We start from the raw sequence: 16,010 nt of genomic DNA on the forward strand, positions 1-16,010 counted from the left end.
TCCGAACAGCTAAATGTCAATTTTGGACCACTGTGCGGCGTTTGCTCGTAGCAAAAGGGTTAAAGGAGTGTCAAGTAAGAGATTATCATTTAACAGTATCCTTATTTTATTCCTTATACAGTATTATATTCATCGTCCCTTAATTCTTATAAATATCTGTTCGTTATACGTACTATTATCTTCCTTTCAGTGGCAAAATTAATCAACAAGGACTTTGAAAACAACGATTGGCACAGAACATTCATTTCCGTAATAAGTACATAGTCGTTCGAGCACACAGGTTCAACGACCTCTGTTGTACTCGAAATAAAAATTGAACTTGGTCCCATGACGAATTTCCTCCGTTCCTCTCGTCGTAATCGGCGAATCGAAGAAGAAGAAGGAAATGTTTGCTCCTCAAACGCCCCGATTCTCTTCGTCTTTCGTCCCTTGACAAATGAACGAGGGCGTTCCGAAGATATCGAGTGGAATACGTTTTCCCCGGGATTTTCACGTTTCACGCGAGACAGATCAAAGTCTTTCCCTCGTTCATCTTGTCCTGAACTTTGTCGCTGGCCGTCGACTTTTCCGCTTGACCGCTGATCACCGCGCAGACGAACGTCAGTCCAACCCCTATCACGGCACTGTAGAACGCCCATCCTAAACAAATTTTTAAGAATCAACGTATTTCTCAAAAGAAGAATAGGAAGAAAAAGATGTTCTTTTACCAAGGGAACAATCAGCGAGGTAGAAAGCATCCGCCTCTGGACCACAAATCCTCTGAACCCTTTCTGCTCCCCAGCCAGCGGGATACAAAATCATTCCCAGAAGATACGATATTCCTATTGGGACAAAAATTAAAAATAAAGAATAAAATTAAAATGGGTCTCTATTATTGATTGTTCTACGATGATATGGTACTATTACCAGCGACTACTTGGGCCACACCAGCCAAATTAAAGATGCTCTTTCTCCCAATGCTCTGGATGCAGCACCCAAGCAGAGCAGCTAACACAGTCATCGCCATGATCGCAAGACCAAGGGACAGGAAGAAATAGGAGGCTTTCCAACAGCCTGGAAACACGCTGGAGTCCGTGGCGAAGCCGTCGACGTTAAAATTCGCGCAGTGCGTCTTTCCATGTAGCCTGATGCAGCGATTGAAGATCCCAACCGTTGGTACGTACAACTCGGACCCGTTCTCTGTTGTTTAAACAGAAATGATTTGATGTACACTGACCGCTTACATCATCCACCGCCCAGAAGGCGATGTTGTCAGCAGTGATTAAGTAAGAGAAAATAGTTACTTGTATCTTTAATCGTCTGCGGTCCAACGAGCCATTTCGGAGTGATGAGACCCGATAAAACGGCCATTAACGCTACCAGGGACAGCAGTGTCCACAGTAAGCTACGACCAGTGACTATCACATAGCACATGCTGCCGATTTAGGGTAGATCTATGCCATCCTTCGAAATTCTCCCTGGAACACGAAGATCGGTAATTACAGTCGATGCGTGATCGTAAAAATGGCTCGTGCAGAAACGCGAAGGTCTGTGATGGCGTCGAGTGTAGAGGTCAATGATTCGGCCAGTGTTTCGGGCGACTGAGCGAGAATAAATGCCACTCACATATATTTCGGGGAAACGTTGCGTACGGACAGGCTGGCATTAAAAGCAAAGTCGTAAGCTCGGCCGCGTTACCGGTTTCGATTTTTTATTCCGATTTCGTGAGGATCGTAAACGCGAGCCCGCCAACAAAGCAGACCCTTCTTCTTCTGCCGGCTCGTAAAGCAACATCGTCTGTATTTTCGTGTCGATTCGAATCGCAGCAAGCCGATCAGAAGGCGAGGGGGAAGTTTCTTAGAGGCTGCTGCATCGCTCGCCGTTCGAATTCTTCTTTCGTTTAGCTTTGACAGCAGTTTACTCTGCGCTGACAGCTCTGCCCACGCTTCCTCTTCCACTCGCGAGATTCCTCTTCTTAAAACATCGACTCTAGCACCGTTTGATGAAATATTTAATTGGAACTATGGTTGACCCTTCGTGTATCCGTGTGTCAGGGAAGCAAGGAATGGAAGGTCGATCAGAACCTTGCCCCTCCCTCGATACTGACCCATTTTCTACTTCTAACTTTAGATCGACCCAAGTTCGGGTTCCGTGGATGATTTAGGAGCTGGCCTTTCTTTCTCGAATACTCTTCCTCCTCGAGATTTTTTCATTCTCCTTGAACCCGCAAACTTAATCCCTTTCGTTCCTTCGCGGCAGACGAACCACGATTCCCTTTGATGTTGCCGGCACGTAGCGAATCGGTAGTCCGCGATGCGACACTTGGTCTTCGAATAAAAAGTCAATGAATCTTTTTTAAATTGCAATGCCAAGTGAATTCCATTATGATAAGTGATGAAAAAACTGAAAGACTTATGGTGGAGTGGGGTAAGTTCGCAAACGGAGCAAGTGCATATATCGGTTATGTTTATTATAATATTAGCGAAATTTCCTTAGCTAACATGTAGTAATCTACTGAAAGTTACTATCTCTTTTTATATTTCAGCAAAAAGTACTTGTTTGTTTAACGCTAGAACTAATTTTTATGTTGAAAATAATGCAGAAAATGAAATAGATAAGGGATGAAACAATTTAATATATACATCCATTCTTTATCTCGACAATAGCCAAAATACATTTCAGCAAAAATACCTGAAATCTTGAAACGTGTCATTTTGACCCCTTTGGTAGTCTAGTGTTAAAAATGGATAACTATAAAACTAAACAACATATTTTCGGGGCGCCTTATTTTCCTTTTTTCTTTTTCGGGGCAATTGCAGAGTAGTTGACATTTTGTACAATTTCCTATTAAAATGAAAATTGACAAGGAAAATTAGGGTCCTAGTTAACACGTTGAGTGCCATTACACATACTTAAATAATTAAAAGAAAATAATAATATTAAATAATATTTTCCTATTATTTTCTTTTAATTATTTAAGTATGTGTAATGGCACTCAACGTGTTAACTAGGACTCTAATTTTCCTTGTCAATTTTTATTTTAATAGAAAATTGTACAATAACATTGCCATTGTACAAATAATGTAAAATAGTAGATAGAAAGTTGAAAATTTGAAATTTGAAAATTAACTATTTCTATGCTTAATAATTAGAGCCTCAATAAGTCCCACAACAAATGTTCATTTTCACCGTGGCAATCAACGTGTTAATACGAATTAAACAGTAATAACTGTGTAATACGTTTCATACCAACAGTATTAAATATTTACATAGCAGATTAAAAATACACAGGTTTAAATTCCAACACTCGCCCCACTTCGCCTTATATTTTGATGCACAATAATTTCGAAATGGAAAGAGATGACGAACGATAACAACGTCGCCCTCGAGTAACATGGGGAATCGTGTTTAATTAGATTCGTTTCACGATGTACATCTGCCGGTCTTATTTTTATCATTTCTTGCGCTCGACCTCCTCGAGAGCCACTCAACACCGAGTTTACTTAGGATCGCCGGTTTAATCGCTGTTTGTGTTTATACTGTCTCCGAGTTCGCATTGGATTTAATGAATGTCCAGCACCGGAAACGTTGATTCACCGCGATTCAGAAAATGTGGCCTCGATAGACGATACATAGTTTCAACATCGAACATCTGGCGCGGAGAAACAGGACGGAGCACAGTTTTGTTGTGTCATTAACCCTTTCGCTGGGCAACCTCTTGCATCGGATGCCCTTCGACTATAAAATTGTGAGAATCATAAATTCCATGGAACGTACGTTTGTCGAAGTGTTAATAAATCGTGATCACGTTAGATTGGACCGTTCGAAAGAGGACCGACGGAGATAACAAGCATCAAAGTTCGTGTGTAGGCTGACTGCTGGTCGAACAGAGCGACTATTTTTTTTTTTCTTTCATTTTAATCGTTACGTTCATTGTTGTGGCTTGCCACGCCTTAGCAGAGCGTAGTAGGGGCCCATTGTCTCGCCACCAGTCCCCTTACTGAATTAATTTTCGAAGTTTGATTCGACAGCGGAGAACGAGGCCTCGAAATTCAACAGAAGGAAACGTTGCTCGAATAACTCAACCCTTTCGAATTGAAATTCCATCCAGTGATATTCCCAAGAATTTTCTGTGACAATTCAAGGCAACGATTTTCGATCGATCGCAGTGATCAAAGTTTCGAGAAAATCACTGAAAGGAGGGAGTTAAAATTCCAGAGAAATTTCCCATAGAAATTGAACGCGCGAGGGTATCCCATCAATTGCAGTGATTAGGAGAGGGGGAGAAGAAATTGAAATTTCCGCGGTGCTGGTGAACTTCTTCCTCGAGGCTGGCATCGCGGAATGCGATGTGTTTCCTCTTCCTCTCTCCTTATAGTCCCTGCAAGGCTGGCTCTGGCCATTAGTCATCCAGCAATGGGTCCTCTGTCCGGCAGCTCGTTATCAGAAGGGCGTAAGTCGACGGTCAGTGCGAACTTCACGCTCGTAAATTCAAATCACGCGTTTCCGGCCGCTGGCCACCGCATCGCGGAGCATCTTTATTCGCGAGGAGTACACCTAAATCCTTCCGCGTTATCTTATGAATCTCTATTGATTTTCGAATAGATAACTTCCGACGAGCATCTTACGATTGCTTTGTCGCAGATCGAATGGCCGATTTCGAAACCTTACGAAGAGGTGTTCTTTGAAACTTGTAGTAATTCGCATGGTAGCCGGGGTTTAAAAGAATCGGAGTTCAATTTCAGAAACAGGAGACACCCACTCGTTGCATAATCTAGCAACAACGATGCAGACCATCTGCGAGGCAGCTGTTGGACAGGTGCTCCCTTACTTCTCCAACCTCTTGTTTTCGTCCCCTCTTTCCCTCGAAGAAATCCTCCCGGGTTCACCTCTTCCTCCTCTCTCGTTTTCTTTTACCTGCCTTCTACTCGCGTACGCAGCATCGATTTTATCCGACGGTAATTTATCGCCATCTTAACCGATCGAGCGTCCCCTCTTAGCCGATCGTGGCCGATTAAATATTTTGGGGAAAACGATTCCGCGAAACGATCTCGCTTGTTCCTCGAAACGATAACGAACATTCCATCGCGGTTTTCTGACGTATAATTCGATCGTTTATCTTCTTTGCTGGTGGTCAATTTTATTTATCGAGACGAGTGAGAAGCTTCGGGAATTCTTTGGGAATTGGAAGAGGTTCGAAGTCTCGTAGCTGGCGGATTAACAGACTAAATTCCCTTTTGTTCACCGAGAGATTTACAGTTTCGTGGAACGATTTGCGTTCCGGGAACAGCCACGCCTATTCCCATGAATCTCTTTCGAAAGGGCTGTGGCATTCCATGTTAGGTGTATCCCTCGTGAAAAACGTGAGAAGTGTTTGATAAATTTTTAGCACGTTTCTCTTCCCCCTTTTTTTTCAATGGACCCATTGTATCTCTGTATCGAGGCATGAATTATTTTATTAGGTGTAGAAATAAGTTCCTTCCGATTTTTTTGGTCAAATAAATATTTTATTTAAAAAAGGATATAAGAAGTTAATCGTCGAAATAGTCATCCTTTTTGGGTAAATTAGGACATTGATACCCGATTTAAACCATTGATACCAATTTCTACAAGTTCTATCAGTCACAGCTCACACACCATTTGAGTGGCCTCATTCACTGATTTTGGAAAATTAACCCTTTGAGGGCGACCGATGCATATGTGTACAAACATAATTTTCATAGAAATTTATAATTCTGTACTTATTGTGTTATATTCTTGATATAAGGGTCTTGAATTTTGAAGGGTGTAATTATTATTTCATTTATTTTAAATTAACAATATTCCGTGCAAGCTTAGGAATGCTCCTTCCTGAAAGGGTTAAAAGCGAACAAGAGGCAATGCTGAATATGCTTCTTCGTTGGTGACATTTTGAAGTTTGCTGCATTGTGATATTATTTTGTTACTTGTTTCGTTAATATTGCAGATTGCTAAACAAGAGGAAGATTATCTCGCAACAAATGATCATAGCAAACGTCTGAAATTATTTCTACAGCTAATATAATTCTGAAAGGGTTACACCTATGAATAAAGTTCGCGATAAAGAAAGGATTAATTGATACAAGAGTATCGCGTAATTATTCGTTCGAATAATTCGAGCCGAATAAAGAGTCGGAAGATTAACGATCGACGCGTACATCAAAGAGGATCAGCAGGAAGCGATCGAGCGGAATTACTTCCGACCGAGGTGGAATCCTATTTACGACGGTCCATGATAACAGTTCGATGCTTAGGCGCCTCTCCGATGGAACGATCGTCGAGATAATTAAGGTACCACGAGCAAGACGACCAGCTTAACGGTGATTTCCAGCGCATCTAGCAAGGCCCAGCAATTAAGATAATCGCCGATCACGCGCTACGGCTACGCGTCTCTCTTGGTCTCCTCGCTCGTCGACGTCGACCAGTACCTGGAATTTTTCTACAATTTTTTTTATTCACCCTTCCCCCTATGTATTTTTCTAAGCATAATCGTTGCGTTGGAAGCAACGGGAAGTTTGTAGGAAGTTAATTGTTGACACTGTTCAGCTCGATGTCACGTATTCGTGACTTTAATCCAGTCATTTTTCAACTTGAATGGCTGCTTTCGTAAGAGTCAATTTGCCTTACAGGTAATTTGTCGCGGGGTACAATGAGGGGTCAATAAACTGTGATGGCATCCTAGGTGCACCAAGAGCCAGACTTCCAATCTTTGCGTTTCAAGTTTCCCTATCAACCCTTAACTAGTTAGCCCCTTCGCCTATGATTTTTTCTTTAAGTATTTATTGTTTGAATTTTCAAACAAATAAAGTAAAATGAAATATCATGCATGCATAGCATTTAACGATTCTTGACTGAGTAAATTAAAAATTAAACCATACTAAAAGTACCAATTAAATTTAACACATTTAAACTGTAAGTCGTGTCACAAGTGTGACACAATGTTGTAGACGTTAATCCAAAACTTTATTTCGGTGCAGTGACGTATATATTCGTCGTGTTGAATAAAAAATTACCATTTATTATAAAATCTCAAAATTTTTATAAGAAGTAATAAAAATGCCATTTGATGGTATTTTTCCTTTATATTACCACTAAAACTGCTATGTATTTTATAAAAAGAGTTTGATTATTCTGAGTTGATTATTTTGCCCAATGCATCTGGTACTCTCCAAAAATTGTTTTGAAAAATTAATTTCTTCATTCATTTTTCTTGTTTATGAATTTCATTATTTTTTGACAATTTTTAAGTTTTTAACGCGTCGAATGCTATGGGGGTCACCGATGATTGGCACCGCAAATTACACATACCTGAATATTTAAAAGAAAACAACAGAAAAACAGTATTTTAAATAATATTGCTATTGTATAATTAATATAAACTATCAAATAGAATATATGAAATTTGGAAATTAACTATTTCTACTCTTAATAATTAGAGCTTCAATACGTCCCACAACACGTGCCCACTTTCACTATGGCAGTCAACGTTTTAATAACAATAACCTTTTCAACAATGAATTATTAAATTTTTCCTTCTCCTTTTACTTTACTTTTTTCGTAAAATTTGCTTTTTGTAAAACTTGATTTCAATTACTCATCCCGCGGATTTTTAAAACTAAATTCCGCAGTTAACTGTTTAGGGCCTTCTCCCTAAATGCATCTCTTTATGTTCTCATTGCTACTGTTTCTCTTCCCATCAATCCCGATTTCCTCGGTACCCAGAACGCGCCAGAGCTTTTCTCTAGCATCCAGCGAAATGAAAAGGGAAAAAGAAGCTGGACGTTTCTATTTTCCTCGCGGTCAACGCTTTTCATTGCGTCGCGTCGTTCCTTTGGCTCGTACAATTCCAACTTGTCTCTTTCCCTCTTTTCCCGTTCCATTTGTTCCTGCTAGCTGGTTCGAGAGACCAGCATAGCCAGTCGCTGTGTCATCGAGCCTCGATACATCATAAATATAAATTGCTTTCTGGATACGTGTTGGTACAAATGGGACTATGGGGCTATGAGCGCACACGCGTATCCATGCGAGACTCGTCGGCACACGGCTGTGTTCCGGAATCTAAATGACAAATGAATTGCACGACGAATTTCGCGACGTTTAATTTACCGCACCGGCTTGTGGCTTTTTCATTAACGCGGTGAGTCTCCCGGTGGTCACTGATAACCAACACCGCTTCGTTAAAAGGAAATAAAATTTTGAGGAAATTTAAAGAAATCTAATTCGCTCTTCCCTTGTTAAAAATAAAATGAAATTTGGAGAAAATTTAAAGAAACCTAATTCGCTCTTCCCTTGTTAAAAGGCAAATGAAATTTGGAGAAAATTTAAAGGAAACTTATTCGCTCTTTCCTCGTTAAAAGGAAAATATAATTTTGAGGAAATTTAGAGAAACCTAATTCGCTTTTTTCTCGTTAAAAGGAAAATAAAATTTTGAGGAAATTTAAAGAATCCTAATTCGCTCTTCCCTCGTTAAAAGGAAAGTAAAATTTTAAGGAAATTTAAGGAAACCTACTTCGCTCTTCCCTCGTTAAAAGAAAAATAATATTTTGAGGAAACTTAAAGAAACCTAATTCGCTCTTCCTTAGTTAAAAGGAAAATAAAATTTGGAGGAAATTTAAAGAAACCTAATTCGCTCTTCCCTCGTTAAAAGTAAAATAAAATTTTGAGGAAATTTAAAGAAACCTAATTCGCTTTTTTCTCGTTAAAAAGAAAAGAAAATTTTGAGGAAATTTAAAGAAACCTAATTCGCTCTTCCCTCGTTAAAAGGAAAGTAAAATTTTGAGGAAATTTAAAGAAAACTAATTCGCTTTTTTCTCGTTAAAAGGAAAAGAAAATTTTGAGGAAATTTAAAGAAACCTAATTCGCTCTTCCCTTGTTAAAAGGAAAATCAAATTTTGGGAAATTTAAAGAAACCTAATTCGCTCTTCCCTCGAGTCTTTCACGATTCAATTCCCCGCAGCTCGCTGCATCCGTTTAAAGATTTCATTTGAAATTCGTGTGGCAGGTATTAAGTGAGAGATCCAGAGAGAGTGTTTCCTAGCGATCCTCGCCCTCGGTGAGGACTCTCCGTGTTCGTGTTCGTGTTCATGTTCGTGTCTCCGTTCGTGCAAGTCGTTCGGGAAGCGAATGCACGGTGCATTCTAATCTTCCAACCGGCTGCACCGATGCGAACCGCGTTCCCGAGCATGTATACCAAGAAAACGAGCCCCCTTTGGCAATCTAGCCGATCTGGAATGGATTCGTAATCGCTCGTTAATGCGTTTCCAAGGAATCAGAAGCTGGATGTAAACTGGAGAACGTATTTCCTTCGCGATCCCTCTTTCCTTTCATTTCGAATGATTATTCGTGATTCTTTTCAATTATTCAGAATCTTTGTCCGCACTCGGGATATTTTAAATGGGACGCGATGCAATTTATCGAGGCGAGTTCATAGCACTTCGAGCAGACAGCTTATCTCGATCTTCAGGAAGCGCGTGTTGCCCACTCGCAGACTTCCACTGTTGGCTACTTGCTGCAATTAAACGCGTTCAACATTTCAATATCGGCTTCCCGACGTTTCCATCGGCATTCTGATAAGTGTTAATTTCAACGCTTTTTAGCAAATTTTTAGCAAATGAAGGCAATTACGATTTTTCGCTTAAATCACGTTCACAGTTAGAGGTGTGCGAGTACTCGTAATTTACGAGCAGAGCTGATCTCGTTACGATTATTCGAGCCGAGCGCTTGAATTTGCCGAATTACTCGAAATCGACGAACTGCTTGAAACAAAATCGAACTACTCGAATCTTCGATTTACTGGAAGATGAATTTTCAGCTCGAATATTCGAGTAACTCGCTTTTGTTTCAAGCAGTTCGTCGATTTCGGGTAATTCGGCAAACTTAAGCGCTCGGCTCGACTCGACAGACCGATCATTGTTTGACTCGAAATTCGAGTACTCGTAATTTACAAGCCGAGCTGAACTCGCTTCGATTGTTCGAGCCGAGCCGAGCGCTTGAATTTTGCCGAATTTCTCGAAATCGACGAACTGTTTGAAACAAAAGCAAGCTACTCGAAACTTCGACTTACTTGAAGATCAATTTCCAGTTCGAATATTCGAGTAGCCCGCTTTTGTTTCAAGCTGTTCGTCGATTTCGAGTACATAATTCGGCAATTTCAAGCGCTCAGCTCGGCTCGACCGACCGATCATTGACTCGAAATTCGAGTACTCGCAAATCTCTAGTTCACAGTAAACCGCAAAATGAGTCACTCTATCACAGTTTACGCTACTGTACTGACGTAAAAGAGTAGAGTTGGATTTTACGAGCGTACTCGTTTCAAAGATCATTATAAAAATCTTCAAATAAGATTCCACGAAAGCAACAACGAATAGAACTCCATAGAGAAGCATGCCGCGTCTGGCATTATTTCACGTGTCGTCCCTCGAATCGCAATTAAAATGCGTTACGTCGAATTGTTGTTTGCTCGCCAGCGATTCACAATGAATCTCAAAGCGTATTCATGAGTCAAGCGTCGAAAAATTTACCTAATCGCGGATTGATAATCGATCCAAGGATTTAAGCGATCGGTATTGATATCAATAAGGGGACGGCTGGTTTATGGGGTCACTCAATTAGCGTTCTAATTGACGTATCGTCTTCACCATTAATTAAGAGTTATCGTGGAAATCCATTTGCGTGTTTGACCTAGTTCAAAGCCGCACAGTAAACGACACGACGTGGTATCCGCCGACTGAAATCGGGAACTCCCTTTGTTCGAGCAGTCTCCTCTTCGGGCACGAGTTGCCCGCATTCTTTCGTTAGGTATGTACCCGTGAAAAAAAGGATTCAAACGGTCTCCCACCCACTTTCAAAAAAGAAAAGGAGATTTCGATGAAAAGGATGGTCAATAATGTAGTCGAGTCATGTTTTGAATATCGAACAGAAGAATTTTGCAGCTGTAGTAAAATCTACAAACGTCGAGAAATTGATTTTATACTTATCCGCTATCAAATTAAAATTAATTTAATTGCGCGAAACATAATTTGTTCGGGTCCGTTAGTTGTAGTGCGATATCCGGAACAGTGTCTGGTAACTCAGGCACGGTATGAATAGTTCTGCAGTTTTTATGCAAATGTATTTTTACATTTTTGTTTGATATCTCTTTAAAATTTTATTTTTTATTTGATTCAATGTCTTATAGAAATGCTTAACACTAGATTGCCGGACAAATACATCCGTAAAAATAGGTATAGTATTTGGAATTAGTACTTGTATTCATTTCATAATTCTATTAAAAACCAACATATGTTTTAAAAAAAATTATTTAAGTTTTTCTATAATAATTGACTCGCTCTGGCAATCTAGCATTAATAATCAATTTTTACGGAAAATGACTAACCTAACCTAGGTTAGGGTTAGGGTTAGTCATTTTGCGTGGAAATGCGTTCTTATCGAGGTAATAGGGGGTTTCCGCACTTTTAGAATACCCTGTATATCTCGAGATCGGTTTATTTGCCAGTTCTGAAAATGGTCTCATTCGATTTCTCGTCCCTCAATTACTATAAATCCGAAATTTGATTGTCCTGGGGTTTACGGAAGTATACCCCTATTTTTATTCGTAGAACATACTGGTTCAGTTTGATCGGTTAAAACTTGGACACCCTGTATATGCGTTCACAAAGAATACTATAAATACTATGTACACAACTGTGTCATACGTTTGAAGCACCCTGTACATCGATGAGACGTCTCTGTGCATATAGACAGAAGTCATTTTGTCCTCGTATGCAGTGACGCCCGCGAGCAGAGACGCGTGTCCACGGTGCGAGGGTGATATCGAAATACTATCGCTTCCCACGCGAGAAGGAGCCTCGATTCCGTCTGCTAACCAACATTCACGTTCACGTGCGTGCGTAAAAGCCGCCTTATTGGGAAACTTTAATGGCTAGAGCACGGCCAGCAGCCGTACGTCGAGCATACTTTATGCCTTCTACCATATTTGACCCACGATTCATATCGTGACAGGGGCTACGGGATTCGGTAACGAGTCCCTTTCATGAGCTTTCGCAACCTTTTCATCGTTCTAATGGACGTCTTTCTTTATCTCTGTTAACCATTTAGTGTGCTCCAGACCGAAAAAGAATACGTCCTACGAAAGCGGATGGTTAAATATAAGCGCGAAGGGAAATCAAATTTTCCCCCTCTGCGGCTCTTCTCTATTTGCAGTTGGAAAAGAGTTACAGCTTATCTCTTTTATCACTGGGTGCACTCGTCTGCAGTTCAGACTTCCCTTAGTTCACAGGATGCGCAGCACTCGCTTTATTTATCCATGTGCTTTAGGGGTGAGAATAGGGGTTCCAGATTCTCCTAAATCAAATATGGAGCGGCTACTTCCTTTACACTTTCCCTTAGTCAAAAAATCTAATTTCGAAAATATTCGCGTAAACCTACATTCGACACCCTCAACCAAATCAAGTATAGGGTGACTTAATCAGTGAATGAACAAATTGACTTTTTTCGTGTAGAACAAAAATATTATTTTCAGTAGCTAGGCAATCAAAAATAGGCAGCAGAAAGAAAAGAAGAGGCAAATCAATTGAAAGTAAAAAAAGCTCAAATAAATAGTAAATAAAGAGTAAATAAAGAGTAAATAAATAATAACAAAAAATGTATGGTGTCGAATATTAATATCTCTATTTAAATAAAATTTGTTAAAACAAGAAAAATATGTTGAATATAAGCATTTATCAGCATTTTCTAGTTGCAAAATGAAATATTTTTCTGTTTGTTCATTTACTGGTACATTGGGTATTGATTGCATTTTTATCATTTATTTCAATAGTTCAAACAATTTTTTCCAGACATTTTTAACCCTTTGTATACTATGAACGCACATGGTCAGGTGAAAGCTATCAGTTCCAATTATGGGCGCACATGTTTCGTTTCTAGAGTATCTTAATCACAATCAAATAAAAGTTATCAATGCATATTACTAATTACACACCACATGTTATCAGATTATAATGAAAAAATAAATTGCGAAATGAAATGAAATAGAAAAGAAAAATTATAAGAGTCATTGACCTAATTCTTATTTCGTACACCTGCAGTACTCATCAGGTAAAGGGTTAAACTCTATTTTGTTAGAAATTCTAGTTCGATTAATAAATTAAGACATAATTTAATTTTTATTCTAATTTGAAACTGAAGAACAGCTTCACTAGTCACCCTAACAGAACTTCAACAATCATAGCATAAAATGTGTCTGTGTCTGTCTTCGCAATCGTCCCGTCTCGTCTAACAGGACGAGACGAAAAAGTCCTGGGACTTGTTCGCATACGAATTCAACGTTTTAGCACTAGCAATGAATTATACAGCCTCGGTGTCCGTGAGAACGTGTCCCTGCTCGGACGTGGCGTTATTACATCGTAGAAATACCATCGCGGACCGTTTCGTTCGCCACGTAATAACTGTCATAGGCGTTCGCAATTGCAGTATCGTCCCCATGGGCCAGAGCCCATGGTGGCTTACCAGATCGTAACCAGATCTTTGAGTTTCGAGGTTTACGGCCGTCTGGCGAACCGCAAGAACCAGGCTCTATTAAACGAAAAACCGTACGTAAACGAACGCGTGGGACTTTGCAGAAGATATCGCGATGAACGAGAAATTGTTTATCGTAATCGCAATCGAACACTTGCCGTAACGATACTCCTTTCGCTTGATTTTGCAAATTAGGTTTCACTGAAACATTCGACACCGTTACGCGAATCCTTTCCACTTCGTTATCTTATTTCACTGACCCAGAATATACCGAACTGCTTATTGAGGGAATTTTCAAAGAATACTGTATTGTGTTCGAGGAGATTTTAATAAAATGAGAAGCAGACGGACAAAAACGAACCACTGGACGGTGGAATGATTAATTAATTGTCACCCAGTCGCTTTCGTTAAAACGTAATTTGTTTTAATTCAACAGCTGGACGTTCAAAAAGAAATGCGAATGAAACGTAAAGAGAAACATGTGTACCAGGTTTTCACTATGGCGATCAACCTGTAGTATTTCACTCCCCGGAGGGACGAACGGGAAGAAACACCGAAACATCTTTTAACCATAGGAAACAGCGAATTTCTTATTTCCCTTTTTCCATGGGTCCCGATCGGAGAACGATTTCGTCGAGTCGTGATGCAACAGAAAGCCGTGCGCGCATTTCTTGCGCGTGATCTTGAGAGAAAGAAAAAAAGGAAGGAAGCAAGCCGAAACCACCCTGCGATGCATAATTCATGGTGGTGGGTCCGTGGCTTTATGGCACACCCCGGCCTGATGATGTAAACAGTCGTAAATTAATGCAATTGGCCTGGGCTGGTTCACGTGCGCAGAAATAAAAAGGAACAAACGGCACAAAAGCTCGACTCCTTCGAAGACCGCGTTTCGCATTAATTTCGCGTTTCGCCCGCTCGGCCCGACGATCTTCTCGCTTCCTCACTTCGTAAATTCGAGTTTCTATAGTTTCCATGGGGCGCGATCGCCTCGTTCCTCCGCTTCCGCTCGCTAATTGGTCTCATTTAAATGGACGACGCGTCGTGCCGGTTTCTTCCTCCTTTTTTCGCTTTGCCCGCGACTCCTTTCACGGATCGAAAATGGCATCGACGATAAATCGAATGGAAAGACGTGACAGAATGTTTCTGTACTATTAGAATATCAAAATTCCATTAAAATTGTTTTTTTATTATACAGAAACACATGTAGCACCTGTTCTTCATTGAAAGACTATGTACCCCTTAATTGTTTCAATAAATTCGATTCCAAATCAAGATAGAATTGTAAAACAGAAATTTATTCATTATCAACGATAATAAATTAATAGAATATCAAAATTAAAATGGTTTTTTTTATTATATAAAAACACGTACAGCACCGAAAGACTATGTACCCCTTAATTGTTTCAATAAATTCAATTCCAAATCAAGAAGGAATTGTAAAACAAAAATTTATTCATTATCAATGATAATAAATTAATAGAATATCAAAATTGAAATAGTTTTTTTATTATATAGAAACACGTACAGCACCGAAAGACTATGTACCCATTAATTGTTTCAATAAATTCGATTCCAAATCAAGAAGGAATTGTAAAACAGAAATTTATTCATTATCAACGATAATAAATTAATCTTCTAATGAAGATTAATTTCCGTAACGCCTGTTTTATATACAATAATTTTTAGGATACTCGAAAAAAGGCTAAGCAAAGTTTCCACCCACCTCGAATCACCTGCTGTAGTTCGAAACCACGTAAAACGAAATCGAAGTGTTCACACTTGACGATAGAGTTAATTAATGATGGAATACGAGCAAACACGAGTACGAATCTGTTTTAGCGGGCTTCTGTCAAGCACTCGCGATCGAAAACGCGTGGCTTCCTGGACGCGGAGTTGCGCGGTCAAAGCGCCGAACCGAACTGAAGCCGAAGCCGGTCGAGATCGCCGCTATAATGCAACGGGAGAGCTGAACGCGAGACTCGATGGCGCGACGCGTGATTTCCTGATTAATTTTTCATCGATTATAGTTCGAATTTTTATTTTATAAATCGTTCAAGAAAATAATAATTGACACGTGAAAATATTAAAATGTATCCCCTAAAAATGGTAATTAACGTTGTCATTACTTACGAGGGGAACTACCCAAGTGTTCCGCTCACTTATTAATGAAACTTTGCCACATTGTAGAGCTCGTCGCCCTGAACACGCCTATACCCCCTTTTGGGGGCAGACGGCTAATTGTTTAAAAGATATTAACAATTAAAGTTAGTTACCCCTTACATTGAGAAGCATGACAAACTAACACATACAAATGCTTAGCTCTGCGGTAAAACGCTTGACTCGCAATCTAGTTGTCTACGGTTCAAGTCCATGATTCACAACTTCTTTTTTCTTTTTTCTTTTTAATGATAATTTGTCTCTTTTTGAATAACTATTACAACTGTGCTATAATCATTGCATTTATTAATAATTAATTACATGTGCTGAAATTTTTTTGG

At 39.7% G+C, this 16,010-nt stretch overlaps 1 protein-coding gene across 1 annotated transcript; it reads right to left on the reverse strand.

Moving 5' to 3' along the window:
• Positions 1 to 88: 88 nt before the first annotated feature.
• Positions 89 to 15,417, reverse strand: LOC114876815 (LHFPL tetraspan subfamily member 2 protein). Its single transcript, XM_029188655.2, has 5 exons — positions 15,236 to 15,417; positions 1,284 to 1,457; positions 907 to 1,179; positions 708 to 821; positions 89 to 639 (listed from the first exon to the last, which is right to left on the reverse strand). The coding sequence occupies exons 2-5, from the start codon at positions 1,411 to 1,413 to the stop codon at positions 497 to 499; spliced, it is 660 nt and encodes a 219-aa protein (XP_029044488.1). The 5' UTR covers positions 1,414 to 1,457; positions 15,236 to 15,417; the 3' UTR covers positions 89 to 496.
• Between the last annotated feature and the right edge of the window lie 593 nt (positions 15,418 to 16,010).

The sequence above is a fragment of the Osmia bicornis genome, chromosome 14, assembly GCF_907164935.1.
Source record: "Osmia bicornis bicornis chromosome 14, iOsmBic2.1, whole genome shotgun sequence".
NCBI classification, from domain to species: Eukaryota; Metazoa; Arthropoda; class Insecta; order Hymenoptera; family Megachilidae; genus Osmia; species Osmia bicornis.